The 24,696-nt window shown below is 37.6% G+C and overlaps 1 protein-coding gene across 1 annotated transcript in view; it reads left to right on the top strand.

The window, feature by feature from the left end:
• Positions 1-24,696, top strand: part of LOC132117358 (collagen alpha-1(XXIII) chain-like) — a 139,040-nt gene extending 114,344 nt beyond the window's left edge. The window contains exons 12-29 of the mRNA XM_059526606.1: positions 8,316-8,342; positions 8,502-8,528; positions 10,680-10,733; positions 10,813-10,875; positions 11,014-11,049; positions 11,139-11,204; positions 11,299-11,334; positions 11,434-11,478; positions 11,549-11,638; positions 14,804-14,857; positions 14,941-14,997; positions 15,124-15,150; positions 15,239-15,307; positions 15,386-15,448; positions 15,551-15,577; positions 15,653-15,706; positions 15,845-15,931; positions 23,668-24,696. Of these exons, the coding sequence (XP_059382589.1) occupies positions 8,316-8,342; positions 8,502-8,528; positions 10,680-10,733; positions 10,813-10,875; positions 11,014-11,049; positions 11,139-11,204; positions 11,299-11,334; positions 11,434-11,478; positions 11,549-11,638; positions 14,804-14,857; positions 14,941-14,997; positions 15,124-15,150; positions 15,239-15,307; positions 15,386-15,448; positions 15,551-15,577; positions 15,653-15,706; positions 15,845-15,931; positions 23,668-23,712 (927 nt within the window). The 3' untranslated portion in view covers positions 23,713-24,696. The remainder of the gene's footprint in view (positions 1-8,315; positions 8,343-8,501; positions 8,529-10,679; positions 10,734-10,812; positions 10,876-11,013; positions 11,050-11,138; positions 11,205-11,298; positions 11,335-11,433; positions 11,479-11,548; positions 11,639-14,803; positions 14,858-14,940; positions 14,998-15,123; positions 15,151-15,238; positions 15,308-15,385; positions 15,449-15,550; positions 15,578-15,652; positions 15,707-15,844; positions 15,932-23,667) is intronic.

Raw genomic sequence — 24,696 nt, 5'->3', positions numbered from 1 at the left:
TTATGTATAATAGTCTAATGTATTTGCATTGTACTAAAGTGCGTTAATTTTCAATGGGCATATATGTGGCTGATGAAGACCTGAAGGTCGAAACGTTGCTTGATTAAATTCCTCTGGAGCAGTAGTTTTCAGTGTTCAGACTTCACTTCTTTATTTGTCTATATCATTCAGTTGTCTTGCACCTGCATCCTAATTGGATGTTTGGGATGTGCACACCATTTTTGTATTTTCATATATGCGGCTGAAACAGGTAGCCTAGTGCATCCCAAATTTTTCAACATGAACATTTTAATATAACATTATAGTCATTATGGCCTATGGCCTTTAGAAAAATGTTTTTTTTTTGAGGAGGTGGGGTAGTGTACAATAGGCCCCTGTGGTGCGGCCTAAGCTTTTGTTCTTAATGGCATTTTTTCCCCTTACATTACTTTTACTTTTATACTTTAAGTAGTTTTTTAAACCAGTACTTTTACACTTTTACTTGAGTAAAAAGCTTGAGTTGATACTTCAACTTCTACAAAAGTCTTTTTAAACCCTAGTATCTATACTTCTACTTGAGTAATGAAAGCCAATACTTTTGACACCACTGATTATTTTACAGAAGCACAACGTTTCATTATTATGAATGATAAGTGGGCTTTTGAATGTACTGCCCGATGTAGGCTACTGTATTACCACATAGACCAGCCGTTAATGATCTGTCCTTTACCAGCCACACCAAAGCAAACAGAAGGAGAGCATAAAGAGACAGGGCAAGTAAAATTGAGTTCAAAATTAAAATATACGCCTACAGTTTATACTTTATTTATTTAAAGGTAGGCTATATTTGTGTATAAAGTTGGGGATCAAAGTGTTATTACGATTCCAGGTCCCGCCAACATTTTTTCCTGTCCCGTCCCAATCCCGTTATTAATAGTGATTTTGTTTACAATCAATGCCAGCCTCTAGTGTGAAGATGGATAAGCAGCGTCAGCAGGCAAATCCCGGACGATCTCGGGGTATTAGTCTTAAATATTTTGTTAGTGGGTGACAGAAACATTCCCTTTGTGTGATATTTAATGCGCATCTTATCAGCAAAGCCGGTTCTGTAATCAGTGGTTAATCTCCATCACCTGCGCGCTTTCACAAGGAGCAGCTTTAGGCGCGTTCGACTTGAAGCAGCTGCACAGAATGATTACTGTATGACATCAAAGTACCGCGAGAGCGATTCGAATACATTGGATCCGTGTGCTCACTTATCGCTCGTGCGGTACTTTAATGCCATACAGTGATCATTCTGTGCAGCGCTACTTCGAGTTGAGCGCTAATGCTGCTCCATGTGAAATCGCGCCGGTGATGGAGATTTATTGCTGATTACAGAGCCGGCTTTACTGACAAGATAAATTAAATATCGCGTGTGATTTATTGTGCAGCCCTACTGCCTAAATTAGTATGGCTCGCTAAACCAAACTAACAAGACACATGTTAATAGGCTAGATATTGGCCTACATAGAGCTTGCAGAAAATATCATAACACACAAAGGGAATGTTTCTGTCACCCACTAACAAAATATTTATGGCTAATTACCTGAGATCGTCTGGATTTTCCTGCTGACGATGGTTATCCATCTTCACACACCTGCCACAGCAGCCACGAGTCACATTGGAGTGACGTCAACTCCCCCTTGGACTGATTGGCTAGAGGAGCAGCTGTCAATCTAGAACTTGTGGCCCAATGGTAATGCTGAAGCCTGCCCTGATTTACATTAAACTCTAACTGCAACTTTTAGAAACGCAAGCGCAGAATGTGGAAACAAGAGCAAAGGTGAAAAGACCACAAGCACACAAAAAATAACATGAGCAGGAAACCTGATTTTGTTTGCTGTATATGTATGTCAGTTTTGTGCAATATAATTAGGGGCCAAGCACCGAAGGTGCGTAGGCACCTATTGTATTTGTTTCCATTCTTATTAGGGGCCAAGCACCGAAGGTGCGTAGGCACCTATTGTATTTGTTCCCGTTCTTATTAGGGGCCAAGCACCGAAGGTGCATGGGCACCTATTGTATCCGTTAGGATTCTTATTATTATTTTTCCTCTTCCGCCGCAAGTCTATGGCAGCCCATAGAACTGATTGCGGGAAAGTTGTATAATTTGGCACACTGATAAGAGGACAGTCCCAACATTAACCATAGCAAATTTGAAGTCTCTAACTCCAACTCTCTAGCACCACCACTTGTCCACCAAAATCGAATCATATCATCTTCAGACTGAGACAACTGAAGGAAATGGATTTCGTGTCGATATACGAAACGGTTATCATTTAACACATCAACAAATTTGCTGGAAGGATGCCAACATGCATTTGAGGCTGTAATTCAGCAAAGCTTGACATTTTTGCACCAAACATTGTATGTGTCATTGTCACCTCACACTGACCATGCCACATAAATTTGGTAACAGCGCCACCTATTGGTCAAGAGTAATAAATCATTCATTAACCAGGAATAATTACACTTTAAAAATGTTAATAACTTTTTAATGCATTAGTCTACTGGAATGAAAGTGGTCTCAAAATATTCCCTGGGTTATGCCGACAACATAGATAACAAATATGCCAGATTAAGCTGAACTTCCGGTCGGCCATTTTGATTTATGTTGAAAACCTACTTTTTCAAACTCCTCATCAACCGTTGGTCCGATTTTCACCAAATTCGGATCAGATCATCTTCAGACTGTGCTAACAAAATGTTATGGATATTGTGTCGATAGACAAAACCGTTTTTGCATACCACAGCGACTAATTCGAGGCATCATGCCAAAATGACACTTGAGGCTGTATCTCTGCAATGCTTTGGCATATTTACACCAAACTTTGTGTGTGTCATTGACAAGTCACACAGAGTACACCAAATTGATTTGATAACAGCGACACCTATTGGTCAAACTTGTTAAGCCATTTAATCATATAACTAATGGTTGTATTTATAATTTTTCATCGATTTCAATTACAATCATCCTAAATTGCTGTAATTGCTCACTGTTGCATTTGGTGTGGTCCTTCATGCCATGCTTAGCTCCTACATTTGCCGTTGGAGTGCTTGGTCCCATAATTGCTGCTTGCAGTTATATTTATTATTATTCTTCTTCCGCCGCAAGTCTATGGCAGCCCATAGAACCGATTGCGGAAAAGTTGTAATGGCTTGACATTCTGATAGAGGACAGTCCCAACATTAATTATGGCAAATTTGAAGTCTCTAACTCCAACTCTCTAGCGCCACCATTTGTCCAAACTTTCAATGTTTGTATGCTAATAACTTTTGAACCATAAGCCAGAAAATGAAATTTCTTTTTTCCTCTGAATCCTTGGCTCAAGCCAAGTTGAATGATTCCCAAAATTCTCATCCTAGACGGTTAGTCCGATTTTCACGAAAATTGGCTCAGATTATCTTCAGACCATGCTGGCAAAAAGTTATGGAATTCAAGTTGATTCGTTCTCGAATGACACATGAACAAATTTGACAAAAAGCACGCAAAAATGCATGTGAGGCTATATCTAGGCAAATTGGCATATTGAGACCAAACTGGGTGTGTCTTATAATAACCAAGACCTGAGACTACCTGCAGCGTTTCGACGCAACGCCACCTAGTGGTCAGGAGATATGAAAAATGCATATTTTGGCTCATAACTTCTGAATGGTTTGGCCAAACATCACACAACTCTCTTTAGAGAGGTCTCTTTAGATTCAGCGAGTCATGTCGAGTCGAATGATATCCAATTTTCCTGTGTCGGCCATTTTAGGCTTCTGCTATTTTGAATTATGTTTTAAAATGCTGTATTTTTTGAACGCAGCATCGTATCGTTACGAAAATAATTACAAAAATATTCGGCTCCATGCCCTGAAGGTACTCAAAAAGTTTGGTGGCAGCGCCACCTTGTGGTCAATAGTTATAATGAAATATCACAAAAATGCTAATAAATTTGTAATAATTTAGACTATTAAAATTAAAATGGTCTCCCTATATTCTGTGGGTCATGCCGAGAGCATCGATACCAATTATGCGAAAATTGGCCATACTTCCTGTCCGCCATTTTGATTAATGTTGAAAACCTACTTTTTCGAACTCCTCCTAGACCGTTAGTCCGATTTTTGACCAAATTTGACGTGGATCATCTACAGATTTTCACCAATTTCGAATCAGATGATCTTCAGACTATCCTGACACAAAGTTATGGAATTTGTGTCGATAGACAAAACCGTTTTCGCATACCACAGCGACGAATTTGAGGGACAATGTCAAAATGAAACTTGAGGCTGTATGTCTGCAATGCTTTGGCATATTGACACCAAACTTTGTGTCATTGAAAAGTCACACTGAGTACACCAAATTGATTTGATAACAGCACCACCTATTGGTCAATCTTGATAAGCCAGGTAATCATGCTACTAGAGGTTGTATTTATGATTATTTTAGCCATTTCAATTAAAATAGTCCTATAATTGCTGTTATCACTCATTAATGCATTTGGTGGGATGCTCCATGCCATGCTTAGCTCCTACATTTGCTGTTGGAGTGCTTGGCCCCGTAATTGCTGCTTGCAGCTATATTTAGGCACCTATTGTATCCGTTAGGATTCTTATTAGGGGCCAAGCACCGAAGGTGCATAGGACCCTATTGTATTTGTTCCCGCTCTTCTTTTTATTATTATTCTTCCTTCTTCTGACTAGGGAGTCTATGGCAGCCAATAGAAACCGATTGTGAGAAAGTTGTAATGGTTTGACATTCTGATAGAGGACAGTGCCAACATTAAGTACACCAATTTTGGTGTGTCTAAGACATTCCCTCTAGCGCCACCAACTGTCCAAAGTTTCGCTTTAATTTTAATAACTTTTTAACCATAAGGCCAATCAACAAAATTCTTTTTTCTTCTGATTTCTGAGCTCATGCCGATTCGATTGCACCCTATGAAGTCATTTTCCGTCATAGAAATATGGCCGCCATTTAGAATTTTTTGAAAAACCTACTTTTTCGAACTCGTCCTAGACGGTTTGTCCGATTCACACGAAAATTGAACCAGATCATCTTCAGTCAGTGCTGACCAAAAGTTATGCAACTCAAATTGATTCGTCAAACCGTTTCCATAAACGCTTAAACTAATTTTACGTAGCGCTAACAAAAACAGTCGTAAGGCTGTATCTCTGCAACGATTTATCGTATTCAGACCAAACTTGGTACATGTCATAACAAGCATGACCTGAGGCTACATGCTGCGTTTCAGCGCAGCGCCCCCTACTGGTCCGGAGATAATAAAAATTTGCTATTTTTTCTTGTAACTTCTAAACCGTTTGTCCAAAAGTCATAAATTTGGTCTTGTTAGATTCATATCCAATTTTACCATTTCGGCCATTTTGACTGTCGGCCATTTTGAATTTTGTGCTAAAATGCTGTATTTTAAGAACGTATTAACGGATTGTTACGAAACATGGTATGGGTCATCAGCACAATGTCCTGAAGGAGCGTGAGAAGTTTCAAAACAGCGCCACCTAGTAGTGATCTTCTTTTTTTAAATTACTTTTACATTTACATTTATTCATTTAGCAGACGCTTTTATCCAAAGCGACTTACAATTGCTATATATGTCAGAGGTCGCACGCCTCTGGAGCAACTAGGGGTTAAGTGTCTTGCTCAGGGACACATTGGTGTCTCACAGTGGATTCGAACCCGGGTCTCTCACGCCAAAGACGTGTGTCTTATCCACTGCGCCAACACCACCACGATAAACATTTATTCACTTAGCTGACGCTTTTATCCAAAGCGACTTATAATTGCCACATATGTCAGAGATCGCACACCTCTGGAGCAACTAGGGGTTAAGTGTCTTGCTCAGGGACACAGTGGTGTCTCACAGTGGATTCGAACCCGGGTCTCTCACACCAAAGACATGTGTCTTATCCACTGTGCTAGCACCACCCCATTTGAATGCTTATAACTTTGGGTGTGGTCGACTTATTTTCACGAGACTAATCTAATTAGACTCCTGAAACCTTACTGAGTCCTACGATACCAAACATGCTAGGTTTCGCCTTACGGTTTGTGTAGCGTTGTGATTTAGCGCTTAAAAAACATTTGGCTATATTTTCGAAACCGCTTGTCTGATCGAGACGAAACCACCGTCAAAAGTTCGGAAACATAGGTCGATAGCGAGACACCGATTCCCAAATGCGAAAATATTGATAGTAAGGGGTAGTAAAATTCATTCAAAGTCATGAGTCAGGCATTTTTTACGTGTTTTTTCAAATAAATGTCTATAACTCTGAAGTGAATTAAGATATTTTCACCAAAATTGACACATATATGTATGGGCTCACTCTGAGGACACATAAAAAAATGGTGTGACTGAGCCTCTTGGTGGCGCTATAATAGAACAAAACATGAAATTCCCATTGACTTCAATGCAGTTTTCTGAAATAAAATGCTATACTAAACAAATGCATTGGTGTAATATTACGAAACTCAGAATGTGCCAAAAACACCATCCCCTGAAGGTACTCAAAATATTTCGAAACAGCGCCACCTAGTGGTAAAAAAAAGTTATAAAATTTCCAAAAAGGCTAATAACTTTTGAATAAATTTGGCTGAAATGCCGCTGGTCTTAATAGATTCCTTGGGTCAAGCCGAGAAAATAGATACCAACTTTTACTTATTTGACCAACTTCCTGTCCGCCATCTTGATTTTTAGTCAAAACCTACTTTTTCGAACTCCTCCTAGACCGTTTGTCCGTTTTCACCAAAATTGAATCATATCATCTTCATTCTGAGCCACCTAAAAGATATGGATTTCGTGTCGATATACGAAACGGTTATCATTTAGCACATCAACAAATTTGCTGGAAGGATGCCAACATGCATTTGAGGCTGTAATTCAGCAAAGCTTGACATTTTTGCACCAAACATTGTATGTGTCATTGTCACCTCACACTGACCATTCCATACTAATTTGGTAACAGTGCCACCTATTGGTTACACGTGATAAGCCAATAAATCTTATTAATAGTTGTTGTGTTTATTGTTTTCAAGCCATTTTGCCTAAAATTATCTTAAAACGGTTTTAATTACTCATTCCTGCCATTCGTCTGAAGCTTGCTTCTGTAGTTCTTGGCCCCGTTATTGCTGCTTGCAGCTATATTTTTAAATGTGTTTACATTTGTGATTTACGCTTATAATTTTGCGATCCATGACTGCACTGTGTTATTTAAAAAAATTGCATTTGTTTTTTGGTTTTGTGTGTTATTATTTTACACACGTTTTTAAATATTTTATTTATGCTTATAATTTTTCGATCTGTGACTGCAATACATTTGGCAGGATTCTAATCCCATATGTGGGCACTTGATGGCAAGCAAAAGACCTGAAGATAAAGGCAGCTGGGAGAAGCTAAAAGAAAAGAAAAAGAAAAAAAAATTAAAGAATTCTGTTTAGATTTGTTTATCATTGTCATATACATTTTGCAATCTGCTTTTTTATGTAGATTTCAAGTATTTTAGTTCATACACTAATACATTTATTTCAATCCTCTGTTGAAAAAATGTAATAAAAAGAATCACATTATTTGTAATGGTTTTACTGGCTATAATGAAAATTCTATCGGTTTTAATGGAAACTGTATTGGCGCCTGTTGGTTTCTACTGGTAATTGGTCATCTTCTATTCATAGCTTTTGTTAGAGTTACAAAATCCTAATGTAATATGTCCCAAAACACACTAAAGGAATCATTATTGAATGGTTTGGATGGTTAAAAGTTAAAGGTTTGTAATGTTTGTAATGGCATTTGTAGTGGAAATCATTCCAATTTCTGTGATGGTTTCTATTGTTTTTGTCAGCAGGGTCACCAAGGGTTTTGTGATGTTATCTGCCATAAATGCAATAGGATTGTTGTAATTTTGTGAGATAGTAGCAACTGTTTGTAGTTGTGGTGGGGCTATTTGGGAGAAAATCCAGGGCCGTTTATTACTCCCAGTCCATTCCTGCTTAGAAGCTTACAGAACGTCTGCCAGATCATTCTGAAATAGATGTTTAAAAGATGTTTAAAATAGTGTGGTTGTTTACTGTTGTATTTGTGTGTTCTAAAGTTACACTCCCATTAGCTGAATAACCTTGTCTGCATATAGAAAAGCATTTTCACTTTCTTCACTGATTTAATTAAAAGTAAAAGATTAGGATTTAAGTAGTTTTACGATGCGTCATAGATCTCTAAAAAGTCGAGCATTTAGTGGAGCCAAAAGAGACCTGCTCTTTTAATTATGACTAATTTCTTATGTTTGCTCTCTAAAATCAGGGTCCTCCTGGAAAAGATGGAAATGAGGTAGAACGTCATACTTTTTTCTCCTTTTTTTTACTTTTTATATGAAGCCATTTTATTATTAAACTACAACTAAATGGAATCAAGTATTGCTGTTAAATGAGCATGACATGTCATATATTAATTACACACTGACTTATGTAATGCACATTTTCCCTACAGGGACCAAGAGGGCCACCTGGCATGCAGGTATAAACGTGTCTATGAACATATGTAAATCACATGAGTGGTCCCTTAAATATTTTGGACACTTCAAACAAGATTAAAAATGCATGAATGTATTATTAATTAGGGATGGGCGTTTTCCGCAAATATCACATTCGAATATGTGAGCTCACAAAAAACGAATATTCGAATATTTGTTTATTTAAATTAAGTTTAATGAGACAGACGTTATTTTTCAGCCACATTTATTGTTTCCGTCATTTTGAACAAGCGTACACACAATAAGCTTGAACATTACACATCGTGTCGAAACATGTCGGCATTTTAATTTTGATATTGGCCATACCACAATAAAGGCTTCTTAACGTTTACCTTCTCCACCTGAATTCTTTTTGAGTGCCTGGGACCTGTGTATTTTTCATTCTATTTTGCTTCCCCATTCCCAGAGCACCTACTACAAGTTCTTATCTCACCGGAGCGCCGGGTTGAATCGTTTTCGAATTACACATCGTGTTTTGTAGCTAAAAACCGTTAACAATGCGTGCAAACAAACAAAAGTACAGATTAAAAAAAAAAAAAAGTGAACAAAGAAAAAACGTAAAGCAGCCTGCAGCAATTAGGCTCGTAGCCTACACTTAACTTTGAAACTTTGAAACTGTCAGCAAATCTTTTTTGCTTTTTTTCTATTGTTTTCATGTTCTTGTTAAGAAATACGGGCATGTAAACATGATCGGGGGTAAGTCGGCTCCTTAGTCTGTTAATAATAAGGCTGACCGCGGAGAAAACGCGCTCTATTGTTTTACATGTTCTTGTTAAGAAATACGGGCATGTAAACATGATCGGGGGTAAGTCGGCTCCTTAGTCTGTTAAAAATAAGGCTGACCGCGGAGAATACGCGCTCTGATGGCACAGACGTTGGCGGGACTCACAAATAACGGTGTGCTAAGCTAATAAGTTTTGTGAAGCGCTTCGTGTTGAAGTACTGTAGAAGACCGCAGTTCTTAGGGGCCGTTCACATATCGCGTCTTTTGCGCGCTCAAGTTTGTTATTTCCAATGTAGGCGAGCGGTATGCGTGCTCATAATGGAAGCGACGCGGTGCGTCTATATATCAGTGGGTGCGACGCGCCTGTTTTTTCCAGGCGCGTCCGCACCGCATCGAGTTAAAAACATCTCAACTTTTCAGAATGCCGCAAGCGCAACGTGGGTCATGTGACAAGAACTAAATATTCAGCTTCATCCTTTCCTGTAACAATGTTGAAAGCTCAGCCAAATATGGATTGCCATTTTGAAATAAATTTTAGTAGCAGAGCTACTGAAAGCAATTTTTTGTGCTGCAAATCCATTTATCCTTTGCTGAAATTTCAGCGTCATGGAGAGAGCGTGTCATTGTTGCTTAGCAACGGCAGATGCCTCAGGAGCGCTTCTGCCTGAGCGCTTTGGAAAAAAGGAGAAAGCGTCGCGCCTAGCATTTTCCACGCGTTTTTAGGCGCGATTATGTGAACGGCCCCTTATTCATTCATTAACTATTTTTTGCTTGCATACATCTTCAAATATGCCGTGGAGAATTACAGAAAGTGACCAAATTAGGTTTTATTGTTAACTTTTTTTTGTTTTTGTTTTTTGAAATTCGAATATCATTTTTATTTATCGAATAATTAGAGCAGAATGAATATTCGAATGTTCGACTACCCATGCACACCCCTATTATTAATTTAAAAATAATCAAAACAGCAATATCAAACCCAAGTGGTTTTTGTAAGATAGTACAATTAAATGCTTAAAGCAAAACAAAAAAAAGGTTTCTTTCAAATACTAAAATGATTTTAGATGAAATTTTAGATTTAGATTTGGACTATGTTAAACAATAAATCACCTTGGTACCAATTTGATAAAAGTAGTTTAAGTAAGTAAATAAATAACAAAAGATTTTAAAATTTTGATGAAAGGTTACCAAGACAAAACCTCTCTGTGCATTAACTTAAAAGATTAATTGTTCAACTCAAGAATAACAATGTTCACTAAAGTTTATACTGTAGCATCCATTTTGATGTCACACTGATTTAAGCCTTCAGAATTGTAAAATACTCTAATGTACATTTAATATTCACTACTACTTATTTTTTCATTGAACAGTATTTGCCTACAAAATTTATATATTTTGTTTTCTCATTAAGGGTATGAATGGTGCCAATGGCATGCCTGGCCCACAGGGTCCTGTAGGGGAAAAGGTTAGATTTTCACCCCCTTTTTTCTGTTTTCACACACACAAAGACAACCTTAATTTTTATGCAGTTGTTTGGAATATAGGGGGATAAGGGTGCTCCAGGTACTGAAGGGAAGAAAGGGACTGATGGATCCCCTGGCACGAAGGTGAGCTGTCTGTTGAAAAGCTGGTAATTCTAATAAGAATATGCAGTTATAGTGTTTATGAGATCTATGTAGTTTAATTTAGGTGTGTTTACGGAGTAAGTGAACTTACTGAAACAATACATAATCCTGATTCCTTAGGGTGAAAAGGGGGATTGTGGACATCCTGGACCTCAGGTGAATGTTTAACAGTCTTTTTTTTTCATTACATATTTCTTTTTGAACATCTTAGATGCTTTACCGACGTTTCCATCTGTCTCTCTCAGGGAGAAAAAGGAGCCACTGGCTTCATAGAAAATGCTGATCTGGATGTTAGACTCAAAGCTCTACAGGTACATTTCAGAAAGAAAATTGGCAATTGTGTAAAGTCCCTTCTGTTATCTCCAGGTATTAGTTTTTGTATTGATATTTTCTTTGTACCAAAAGGGGCCTCCAGGACCTCCAGGAGAGCAAGGGCCAAAAGTGAGTTATACGTTTTCATTTAACTGCATTGTTACATACCAGTTACTATTGCTGCAACACATAACAGTCAGATATATCTCAAATATGTATTTGTAACAGGGAGAAATGGGCTTACATGGGCCACCAGGACCTGAAGGAAAGCAGGTTTGTTCATACGCAGTCTGATTATAGTTATACAAGTGTACTGCATATAATAGCTTAATGTTTCTTCCAGGGTCATAAGGGAGATAAAGGTGATGCAGGAGAGCCTGGAGCAGCAGGAGCAAAAGGGGAAAAGGGGGAAATTGGACTGATAGGGCCTTCAGTGAGTATTACCAACATATATCAGGGTTTCTGCAGGGTTTAATCAGTCAAATTTAAGACTTTTTAAGACCTTTTTATGACTATTAGGATTTGAATTTATGACCTACATGAATTACGATAAATAACTTCAGTCATTAAAATTCCTTTCAAAAGTCTTTTTTTATTATTTGCTTTCATTGAAAGTAACAAGTTTTATTATTTAAAGAGTTATTCTATTATTTCTTAAGATTAAGAAACTGAAGCCTTCGCCTTCTTTTTCTTGAGTATCAAGAACACAGGAACACGTAACATTTGTAACATTGTAAAGTAACATTGTAAATTAACAATTATTTTATGGCATTACTTTCCAAAATAACAAGTGTTATTGGTGTTTGGTCACAGTATTCAACACCCACAAGCCAGGTACAGAAACCGAATAATTAAATGTAAAATAGCACTGGATAGTCTTCAATGTAAAAAATAAATATACAATCAAACCAAAATTTATTCAGACACCTTGAACATTTCTCACATTATTACAGTTTATTTGCTACTGCTTCTGAAATAGTTATAAAATATGACAAGAATTTAGAGTTAAACTCTGTCAGAACTAATGTCTTGATAATGTCACAACTTAGATAGAAATGTACGTAATGAATTACAATCAACCAAAACTACAGACAACTGTTATTATGACAATATTTACTAGGGATGTCCAGATCCGATCACGTGATCGGAAATCGGGCCCGATCGCGTGGTTTCAGACTCGATCGGAATCGGACGTTACCTCCCGATCAGGACTCGGATAGATATATATTCTCATTAATTTTTAACACATCTTTTGTTATGCGGTGGCACAGAGTTAGACCCTTTTGACTCCACACAGAAACAGCAACGCGTGCGGCATGACATCACTTTGTTTTCAAGAGCTGGTGTGAATAAATATAGATTCAAACTCAAAGAGACATGATAGTTTGCGCATGACCTGATATTTCATTCAGACCCAGGATACAGCGAGATGAACATCACAGAGCGCTAAACTCTCATGCAGTGTGTGTCTCATTCATACTCGAAGCCGGAGCGCTGATATCAGGATATTCCTAATATGGACAAAAGCGTCCAGCTATGCTGTGGTGCTCACAGGAAAACAGAAACTTATGCAAACACGAAGACATTAATATACGATCACGACAATAAATTGTTCTTCAAGTCATCTCCAGCAGGTGATAAATAAAGTATGAACAATGCAGTGCTGATTGATATAGTATTTATTACAGTATAGAAACTATTCTGCATTATCATGTGATAAACAGTGTTTGTAGTATATAAACAAATCATTATTATTTGTTATTGTCCAGCATTTATAGATTTCTAAGCCAATTAAAAGCTAGAAATTAGAGAAAAAATAAAGTTGCCTATACTAACAGTCAGAAGTTTTTGAACAGTAAGCTTGTTAAGGTTTTTTTTTTTTTTTTTTTAAGAAGTCCCTTCTATTCACCAAGCCTGCATTTATTTGATCCAAAGTACAGCAAAACAGTAAGATTTTGAAATAGTTTTACTAGCCTATTTAAAATAGCTGTTTTATATTTGAATATATTTCAAAATGTAATTTATTGAAGATCCTGGATCTGTTTTTTCGCTCTTCTTTATTCTTTTTTATGTATTACAGAAGTATCGGATCGGGACTCTGTATCGGCAGATACTCAAAATCAAATGACTCGGACTCGAGGACAAAAAAACCTGATCGGGACATCCTTAATATTTACACAACTATCAATACTTTGTTGACCAATTACCAAGCAATGCTTCATTTTGTTCAGACTGTGGTGTGAAAAGGTTGCATTAGCAATACTTTTTAATAAAGTATATGTAAAATAAAAAAAATAATAAGAAATAAAATACTGCAGCAAAGTTCTCCACTAAATAAAATACTCTCAGTCTCAAACCAACATCATATAATAAAATATACTGAAAATTTTAAATAAATAACTATGATTACAGTGCAGCATTACCAATCCCAGCCTGTAGGCCTGCTCATATTTAAAAAATATATATAACTTTTCTAAAGTTTAAAGTGCACAATCAACAGTTTCAGTTTTTAGACCTGCTCAGATTTCGTTATTGCGTTGGACCGATCGGAATTAAGAGCAAAGGTCTGTTTAAATGCCGACGGGAGCTGCGTTTGAATTACAATCGTTTTATTCCTAGTTGTAGTGATGTTCACACTCGTGTGATGCCTTTTGAAAACCTTAGGCCGGTGACACGCTGGCATATTGCACCTGTCAAACGTAGTCTATTTTGCCGTCAATACTGTTGGCGGTGTACCTTATCAGTAGGCTTTACATTTATGCTCAACATGAAGTATAGATATTGTTGTCGTGAAGACGAGATCCTGGTCTGTCGGCGGCCTCCCTCAGGCGCGTCAGGCACGATTCTGGTGTGTAAAGACACAGAAAACGCGAAGCAGCCGTCACGCAACTGACACGCAGCAGAAACTCCACGCTCACGCCACGTAGCCAGTGTGTCACCGGCCTTAGAATCAGCTGCAGGGCAGGATTTGCGCTGAACGCGGAGACTTCCGCCACTTAATATGTTCGTTTGGAAACACGAAAATGTACCTATGTTCTGCACACAAAATATTGCATTCGGTCATTCCGTACAAACGTGCACCGTACCGAAAGCCCTGTACCGAAACGGTCCGGTACGAATACACGTACCGTTACACCCCTAATTTTCAATAATTAAAAGATAAATTAAATTAATGTTTTATGCCTTCATTTTATAGCCAAAATTTAAATACACAACAATAAAATTCTTAAGGCTACTTTAAGAAAAAAAAAAAAAGAATAAATTTAGCTGTTTTATGCATTCAAATAATTAGACATGCTAAAACAGAATCTGGTACATTTCATTGGGCACTAAACATGTAATTTTTGTTAAACTATTAATAAATTAATATGAAAACGTACAAGTTTCATGATTTAATTAATTAGACATGCTTTTTTATTAATACAATTTCATTTAACAAAAAATGAAAATTAGTCAAAAAAAATTTTAAACCTGAAAAAATGGAATTTGGAGAAAAAATACGGAATTTAGGAAACAACTAAAACGAAGCCCTTTACATATCATGTTTACTGCAACTTTATAAGGATATGATACATGTTTAATTGTCATGGCATTTCAGGGTGAAGCAGGGCAAAAGGGAGATAAAGGAGACTCTAGGTTTGAGGACAATATGGTGAGTTTAAAACGCATACTTATATGAAAATACTATGTCATCCAGATGTAACTTAACTGAATTAATCTTGATAACTCTTGTAGGCCCAGATTATCTCTTTGCCTGGCCCACCAGGGCCACCTGGACCTCCTGGGCCTGCTGTAAGTAAAACAGTTTATACTTCATAGAATTAAAGTAGAATTAAAGATAAAAAATAAGTTCAGAAGCTTTTTGTTAAGGAAAGCTAAGCATATTAACCCCCCCCCCCCCCCATTCATTCCTTTCAGGGATATCATGGATTGCCTGGACCCAAGGTGAGACTGGGAAGCACTGTTGAAACTTCATGTTCAAAGCAGATTAAATATTTAACATCAATCTAACACAAATTTAAATATAACACAGGGAGAGCCTGGTGAAGCAGTTAAAGGAGAAAAGGGCGATGCTGGAGAGAAAGGTCCACCTGGGCAGCGGGTAAGTTTTGCTGCAAAAAAACAATATGCAGAAACCACATCAAGACTGGGTTGATACTATTCTGCTACTTGTGCTTAGGGTCTTCAAGGCTTTCCAGGGTCTAATGGCTTGATAGGCCTGCCAGGTGCAAAAGGTGAAAAGGTCAGTGTTTTGTACACCTTAAACAACAAGTTAATAAGGCCTAAAATGACTACAAATAACCTGTTAATGTTGTTTATTTTACCATTTTGGTTTGTTTTTAAGGGGAAACAAGGTGAACCAGGTTTAGATGTAAGTAATCATTATGGTGTTAGTTATGTAAGTATATGACGTCATTCCTTTTTGAACATGGCTCTCCTGTGATAGGGTTTCCCAGGACTTCAAGGAGAAAAGGGGGACAGAGGAGACAAGGGGGAAAAGGTTAATGATTTTTGGGTTTAATACTGCATATATGGTATATTATTTTAAACACAATTCTTAATGCTGTACGAGTACAATCTCACCACTTTTTCTCAAAACATACCTCTATTATGTGCTCTTCTTTATTTCAACATGCAGGGTGACAGAGGTTCAATAGGGAAAAAAGGTCTGAAAGGACAGAAGGGAGAGCAGGGACCTCCAGGGCTTGATCAGCCTTGTCCTGTGGTATGTCTTGAAACCATGTGAATGCAATGTTTTTTTAATATATTTTTTTAAATGCGTTTAGTTCAAGTACAGTGCAAAGTCAGCTCCATGTGCATGTACTGAAAGACTTTACCACAATTAAAATTTGACATGGATGGGTTTCACTGACAGGACTCCAGTGGGTATAGAGAACATGGTGGGGAGGCAGGGGCTCCATCAAATGCCCCCTGCCCTTTGGTACAGTATTTTATTGTTTTTCTTGTGTGTGTGCCCATATCATTTTGATGTTTCCATCCTGGTGCTCTGGGTTCCCTTGTCCACAACCATGAAATCTGACTCTCAGGATGGCTTGGGATAGAACAGAGCTTCTTTTTTTATAAATTCTTTTTCTATAAATTCCAAAGTTTGCCCCATACACAAATTAATTCTAACATACAGAACTGCATATTTTTAAAACTGACAACTGTCAAGTGTTAAAAGGATAGTTCACCTTCAGTTGCTGGTCCTCATTAACTTCCATAGTATGGGAAAAAACACTGCAAGTCAATGTGGACAAACTGAAGTTGAACTATGGAGAGTTCTATGGGCTCTATGGAGAGGCATGGTTAGGCATATTCTGCCCAAGCCATCAAACGGACATCATCAGAGAAGGACTGCCATTGCAGAGAAGAAGCAAATGATCAGATTTTGATTAATGATTACCAAAAAATTTTTTTTTTCAGTGGATTAATTTGTATTAACAGATTAATTGTTCACCTTAAGACAAACTGTAAATGTAGATTTTTTTATGCGTACTTTAAGGAAGCATCTTGTCAACACCAACTCACCTATCGGTAAGCCCCTCCCCTCTAATGCAGATGAGCCAATGGGAGTCGAGTATTAGTTGAACGAGGAGCGGCACTCAGACATCTTTAGGTTTCTGCACCATAGAGAATCATTGGAAGATCCGAAGCTTTCCTTCAGAAAATTAAAAAACGATGTCATTGGGTGTTGCCTAATTTAATGCATGAACAGTGTTTATCCTGCATGTTATTATCTGCAATTGTGACGACCATAACATAAGGCTTCTCCCGCTTGCATTTTGATCTTCCAAATTAATCTTATTAATAAATTTAGTTACCCACCATATGCATTTTAAAATCTTTTACATATCCCTCCATTACACATTTAATTCCCACTTTAACAGTGGTCCTTCTGTGTCCAAAATTGTTAAAGAGCATCTTGTAACAAGGTTTTCAGTAGGTTTTCAGTTATTATTAAGCAAAACTTTTTGCTGAAATATCCACAACATATAAGATTCGATTCAGATGCATGTGAATGTTCCATTCATTACTGTAGTAGCAATAGACTCCTGGTGCATTGTTTCAGAATCAGACCAACAATGTTTGAAAAAGATAATGAGAAAACAACTTATGTCGAGATCATGAGAAAATTTAATCACAAGAAAACAATAATCCATGGCCCATATGGGACTTCTGTATTTTTCATTCTCACTAATCATTAACTAGTTGGTAAATGGACAACTAGTTGACCAATTCTAACTCCAATTTAGGAAGATTAAATCTATGCCTTGCCTAATGAGAATATAGGTCACATCAAAGAAATAATCATACCCACCTGGCTTTGTGATCGTATGCATCTTAACTGTTGTGACAGTGTGAACATTTGCTGCCTTTCACATCCAGACTTACTGCCAAAAGTGTTTCTTTGTGGGTTAAGCACAGTGTATTCCTCAGTTTTTACCATAGACTGTATAGAAACATGAACACTAGTAGTGTACATGACATCAACTGTAGTTTTCTGAAGAGCGTTTTTGAAGCTTAAAGTAGGTGGAGGCGGCCGTTGCCATCTTGGCAGCGAGTCACCGCATGGCACTCCTTGATCATCGAAAATGGGCAAAAAGGCAGGAGATAGTTGCTGAAGCCATGCCCACCTATAGCTCGACTGCAGTGTCAGCAGTGGCAATCCAACTGTCACTTAAGTGTCCACGCCCTTAATTATGCAGAACTTTACGGCTTAAAATAATTTAAATGGATGAGTAAAAAAAAAAAATCACCCCCTCATAGTGGTCATGAAGGGCAAAATTAGCTATATAGATCAACAATTTTTGTACCAGGCTGTAAAATTGTTTTTTTCTGCTGTAAAATTTTACAAAAAAGTATTTTAATTTGGGGAGTCTATGGGATTGACTCCCTTTTGCAGCCAGCCTCTAGTGGCCAGTCAATAAATTGCAGTTTTAGTTACTTCCTTGTTGGCTACACGAGAGAGAGCGGGAGGTTGCCGCTTGGTTTTTACACATACACAAGGGTTTCCTTACAGTGGGCCTGATGCAAATTTAATCACCAGAATAGAACGACCATACTGGACGCACACCATGCAAATTTTGTTACCGCACATGCTTTGGTAGCACATGCCAACTGAATTTGTTTTGTACTAAACAGTTGAGCCGTGGTTTCACAGTAGAAAGCAAAACTAAAAGGACCGAACAATATTAACTAAATACTGGCAATAACAACAGATACCAGCATTGAAAAGAGCTTGTTTGAGAGAGATATGAGATAGCACAACTTTACTTTAAAAGAGTACAAAATGTTTTTATGGATAACTTTTGGGGAAAAAAGAGCAAACACGGCACAACATAAAGCTTTCTATGCAAACAAAAACGAGGTATACTTTGGGCTTCAGTGTGCTTCCTTTAGTCACACATAATCATTGGTGGCAGGTTTCAACTGTGAGCAAGTGTGCTGAACACGATCTGAAAAAGTGATGCCAAAACATTTCCCAGGTTCCCCAGGTGGCTGGACCCAATATAGGTCATAAACCCCATTTGTAATTAGGGTTGGGTATCGAAAACCGGTTCCATTTTAGAACCGGTTGAAAATTTCCAAGAACCGGGTATTCGATAAGACGCGTGCATTTCAATTATGCTTAACGATTTCAATTTGATAAAAAAACGATTAAGTGCAGGAACGGAAAGAATTTGTGTGCAGCGCACATGAACCGCAAGCGCGTGCACAGACAGAATGGATTCATCTTTATTTTATTTATAAAAAGAAAACTATGCAGTGTTTTTAAAATTGAATTACAGTTTCTGAACCTGGAACTTTATTTAGCTGATATGGTATTTGTTTTTTATAAAAGCACAGGCAAAATTTGTCTTGCAGTGTTTTGTTGGCTGCTGATTTTTGCTCATGTTATTCAGATGCAAACAGAATGCTTTGTAAAAAGACAGAAACATGTTTGACATCTAAATGTTTAACAATTTTTTTTTTTTTTTTTGATTTTTTTATCTTATTGGAATCGAAACTAGGAATCGATAAGAATCGGAATTGATAAGCAGAATTGGAATCGGAATTGGAATCGATAAAATTCAAATGATACCCAACTAGGGCTGTCAACGAATATTCTAAATTCGAATATGTATTCGAATAGTTTTAAAAAAACGAATTTCGAAGGTGAAAATTAATATTCGAATAAAAAAAAAATGTGGAAAAAAAGGCCCGCGGTAGTAGAGGTGTGGTTGTCTGCTTTGCGAGTGGGCGCGCTAGCGCACCAGAGTGTTCTGGGACAGGGCACAGCCTCACAGGAGTCGCACTGTCTGGCACAGCATCACTGCTGAAAGTTGACGCGTCTTCATGGAAGATGCCAGCAAGTGCAGAGCCCAACTCGACCGCAGCAGAGAAAATGAGGTAAAATTGTTGACCCGTGAGATTGTTGTATGCAAGCTATTTAAGATACAGTTAGCATACCATTCCACAACTAGCAACATGAGGTCACATTTCAAAAATGTGCACCCAAATGAGCATGGCATAATGTGTGGAACTCCAGCTAAACAGTCACGTCTTGACACTTAACGTTACTTTGCATCGCCCGCCGCAAGCACTTTGTCTGCAACATGACAAGAGCCCATAACGGATAAAATAATTTCGTTCATTTGTAAGGACATGAGACCGATCAGTATCGTGGATGGGGCACGCTTCGGGGAGTTCTGTCAAGCAATGGATCCGAGGTTTGATTATTTATCGACACATAATCATTGGTGGCAGGTTTCAACTGTGAGCAAGTGTGCTGAACACGATCTGAAAAAGTGATGCCAAAACATTTCCCAGGTTCCCCAGGTGGCTGGACCCAATATAGGTCATAAACCCCATTTGTAATTAGGGTTGGGTATCGAAAACCGGTTCCATTTTAGAACCGGTTGAAAATTTCCAAGAACCGGGTATTCGATAAGACGCGTGCATTTCAATTATGCTTAACGATTTCAATTTGATAAAAAAACGATTAAGTGCAGGAACGGAAAGAATTTGTGTGCAGCGCACATGAACCGCAAGCGCGTGCACAGACAGAATGGATTCATCTTTATTTTATTTATAAAAAGAAAACTATGCAGTGTTTTTAAAATTTAATTACAGTTTCTGAACCTGGAACTTTATTTAGCTGATATGGTATTTGTTTTTTATAAAAGCACAGGCAAAATTTGTCTTGCAGTGTTTTGTTGGCTGCTGATTTTTGCTCATGTTATTCAGATGCAAACAGAATGCTTTGTAAAAAGACAGAAACATGTTTGACATCTAAATGTTTAACAATTTTTTTTTTTTTTTTTGATTTTTTTATCTTATTGGAATCGAAACTAGGAATCGATAAGAATCGGAATTGATAAGCAGAATTGGAATCGGAATTGGAATCGATAAAATTCAAATGATACCCAACTAGGGCTGTCAACGAATATTCTAAATTCGAATATGTATTCGAATAGTTTTAAAAAAACGAATTTCGAAGGTGAAAATTAATATTCGAATAAAAAAAAAATGTGGAAAAAAAGGCCCGCGGTAGTAGAGGTGTGGTTGTCTGCTTTGCGAGTGGGCGCGCTAGCGCACCAGAGTGTTCAGGGACAGGGCACAGCCTCACAGGAGTCGCACTGTCTGGCACAGCATCACTGCTGAAAGTTGACGCGTCTTCATGGAAGATGCCAGCAAGTGCAGAGCCCAACTCGACCGCAGCAGAGAAAATGAGGTAAAATTGTTGACCCGTGAGATTGTTGTATGCAAGCTATTTAAGATACAGTTAGCATACCATTCCACAACTAGCAACATGAGGTCACATTTCAAAAATGTGCACCCAAATGAGCATGGCATAATGTGTGGAACTCCAGCTAAACAGTCACGTCTTGACACTTAACGTTACTTTGCATCGCCCGCCGCAAGCACTTTGTCTGCAACATGACAAGAGCCCATAACGGATAAAATAATTTCGTTCATTTGTAAGGACATGAGACCGATCAGTATCGCGGATGGGGCACGCTTCGGGGAGTTCTGTCAAGCAATGGATCCGAGGTTTGATTATTTATCGTTTCATGTCAAAGTTCCATGTTTACCACAGCACAGCTCGCTCGGAGCATTCAATGTCAGTTCTATATGCTGTAAAACTTCAATTAATATTAATAATATTTGTTTCAATCACTGAATGAAGCCTGCTATATTTGGGACAACAGTTGCGACCTTAAATAGCTTGCACAAAAATGTGTTTGTTCATTTAAACCATTATGCGCAGAGAACGTGAAGGTGAGAGAGCGTGAGGTCTGCAGTCTTGGCCATTAGTTGATTTCCTTGTTTTTGTGTAGGTAATAATTAAGTATTATTTTGTTTAGGTAATAAGGTTGTCATATATGTTTAAACTTAAATAGACTATCTATACAAGTAATTATGTCTCTTTGTATTATTTTTGCCTGTTATTGATGTAATGTGCGTCATTGACAACATGTGCAACCAGATGTTCGAATAGTTCGAATATTCGTGTATTTTTTAGAGGGAATATTCGATTTTGAGCAATTTTGACAGCCCTTTACCCAACCTTATTTGTAATCTAGTAAGACATGAGAGAAAAAAAAATACACTTCTAATATTGATGGCTTATGTCATTTTAGGTAGTTCTTATCATGCTGATGTATGTTCAAGTGTTAATTTGACTCTGACTCTGGCTCCAAATTAAGTTTTTCGCAAGATGACAGAGGGACCATAATGAGATTTTTTGGCTTCACTTTTCTATAGTCCCAGGGCTCTAGACTCATTCTTCCCATTGGTCACGCTGGTCTGACTAACTTTCTCATTTGGTTGCACCAGCACATTTATCTTTTTATTTTGCAACAACATGCTAATGAATAGTTTTTCCGTTATCATAGTTTATTATTACAGTATATGCTAACAGAAGCAGGATTAAAGTTGCGTTAGGTATCTTTTTTTTACTTTTCTAAAGCCAAAAAAACATAATATATCTGTATATTAAGGAAACATGTTATGTTTACACAGCTGTTTCTCTGAAAAATAATGCTATCGCATTTGACAGCCACCTTTGTGGTCATGCTGACAAAGCACTCTGCCTGAAGAGACTGGGAGGCACTTTTTAGTACATCAGTGAAATCTGACTCCTGATGCAGTGTTAATTTAGTCAACGAAGACGAGACATTGACGAGTTAAAACTAATATCTGATGATAAAAACTATGACGAAATTTATGCCGCGTCTTTGTTAACATGACAAGACGTGACTATAATGTTATTTGAGGACTACCGGAAAATCAAAATGTGCGTCCCTGTCATTAGACTGCAATCGAATAAAGGAGGTTGCATATCTAGTCAAGGTATGGTAACTTCAGTGGATGGATAGACTACCAAAACGTGAACAAACGATCTGAAACAATGGCCTCAGCACCCAAAACGGTGGGGATAAGGTGACCAGACATCCCGTATTTCCTGGGAGTCACAATTTGTTGTTGATTAGTTTAAAGTTAGTGAAGGCTGGATAGGCGAAATCACGCTGATAGAAGTGCTCACTCTCATACAGCACGCGATCAGTTCTCAGTGCTCAAATACACAGAAAGCAGTCCAGATGTCTGTCGTGTGTAGAGTATCTCACGTAAATACAGTCAGTTATATTAAATGAACGTTCACAGGTGGGTGAAAACTAAAAGTGTATCAGTATTACATGCTTGCCTTCTGTCTTAAAAGGACAGCATTCCTAATTAAATACATATCCTTGTCATTAATGTTAACCAACAAAAGGTGTTAAATAAATGTACAAATGTTAAGTAAACACTGTAACTCTTTCGTATTTGTCTTATTGCGCTTTTTCAAAATTTGAAATTATATATATTTCTTATATTGTATATGAACTACTATACTTTTTATAAGTTCACTGTTAAAGGGATAGTTCACCCAAAAATGAAAATTGTCATCATTTATTCTAGTTTTTCCAAATTCAATCCTTGATTCAAATTTCTCATAAACTTAATTAATTTGGTCTAAAGAGAGAAGAATTAATGACTATTTTTGTGTGAAAAACTTGACTAAAAGTAATGACTTAAAGATGACAAAAATGCAATGACTTTTTGTGGACTAAAACTAGACTAAAACTATGAAAGACTCAAATGACTAAAATGTGACTAAGACTATTAAGCATTTTCGTCTCAAGACTAAATAAAAAATGCCTGTCAAAAGTAACACTGTCCTGATGCACTGTGCTGTGGCACTGCAGTGCTTGCTGTATGAAGCATAACAGATGCTTTGGAGCAGAGCACACCATGCACTCACAAAAATGTGACCATATCAAATTTTAACTCACATTCTCAAAAAATGGCTGCAGTCTAGAACCCCACAGTCCATCTTTTTTACAGTTTTACAGTATGTGTGTTAGCCCCTCTTTCCTCAACACTTCATCAGTAAGAGTTCTTGGACATCACTGATTTCCTTCTCTCTATTTGCAGGGGCGTGATGGGCTGCCCATACCAGGATGCTGGCATAAGGTATAATTATATATGTGATATGGATAAACTATGAGTCCTGCCATAATAGTGGGGATATTGCATTATGACTGCAGTAACTGCTTCCTTTTTGTGTCTTCTAACAGTTTTCTCCTATTGCTCTCTTGCAGTAATGACTAACCTGGAGCATGGAGTTTGTACATATTGATATATATTTTGCAAGTAACATTGGCTTTTTCTCCCAATTCTTTTGTCATTTCTTATTTAATAAACTGGGTTTTCATATGGGAGCCCCTGAAAATAATGTCTATATCACTGCATTAACAAAGAGAGGCTCTCCACTGTCACAATAACAAGTGTAGAAAAGCAATGAAATGGGAATCATAGGTGCTGTGACTGTACTGATATTGAGAAGAGACATGAACTTGCTTGTGGATGCACAGAGAATGCTGCTGCTGACCTTAATGAGAGAAAATAACCCTGAACTTTCTAACAGACTGACCACTGTGTCTGCAAATAATTACTTCTTCCCTGGCTTACTTTCATGGGTGCCATTTAAAAAAACCAACCCCATCCATTGTTCACTAAAAGTTTGCTTTAAAAGGAAGATGCTTCAGGGCAGGGTGGCAAATCAAAGCACCCATCTCAGCCCTTAAGGACACTGAATGGGCTACATGGAGTTTGTTTCCAGTGAAAGGGCTCACCTGTACTACAGGGAGGGACGCAATGTGGACATTGTACTGGATTTGTACTGGTGTACATATGGACAAATCTGTACTCAGGAAACTCTTTTCACTTGGTCAGTTGGAAACAACTTTTGCCCCATTTCTCCATAAAATACACTTGTGGAGTGGTGGAAAAAACTGGTAACTGGTATCATGTACAGTTGTCTTAAGTCTTATCTGTTTAGATAGAGATCCCTCATAAACTAATACAGCTTTGGTCTTTTAGCCTATTCATTGTTTTGTGGGGTTGTCCATCCTCAATGAGCATTATATGAAGTGTGTGTAAATAAAATGTATTATTTTTACA

This window comes from Carassius carassius, chromosome 36 (assembly GCF_963082965.1).
Source record: "Carassius carassius chromosome 36, fCarCar2.1, whole genome shotgun sequence".
Classification (NCBI taxonomy): Eukaryota; Metazoa; Chordata; class Actinopteri; order Cypriniformes; family Cyprinidae; genus Carassius; species Carassius carassius.
This window is presented reverse-complemented; position numbering and strand designations above follow the sequence as displayed.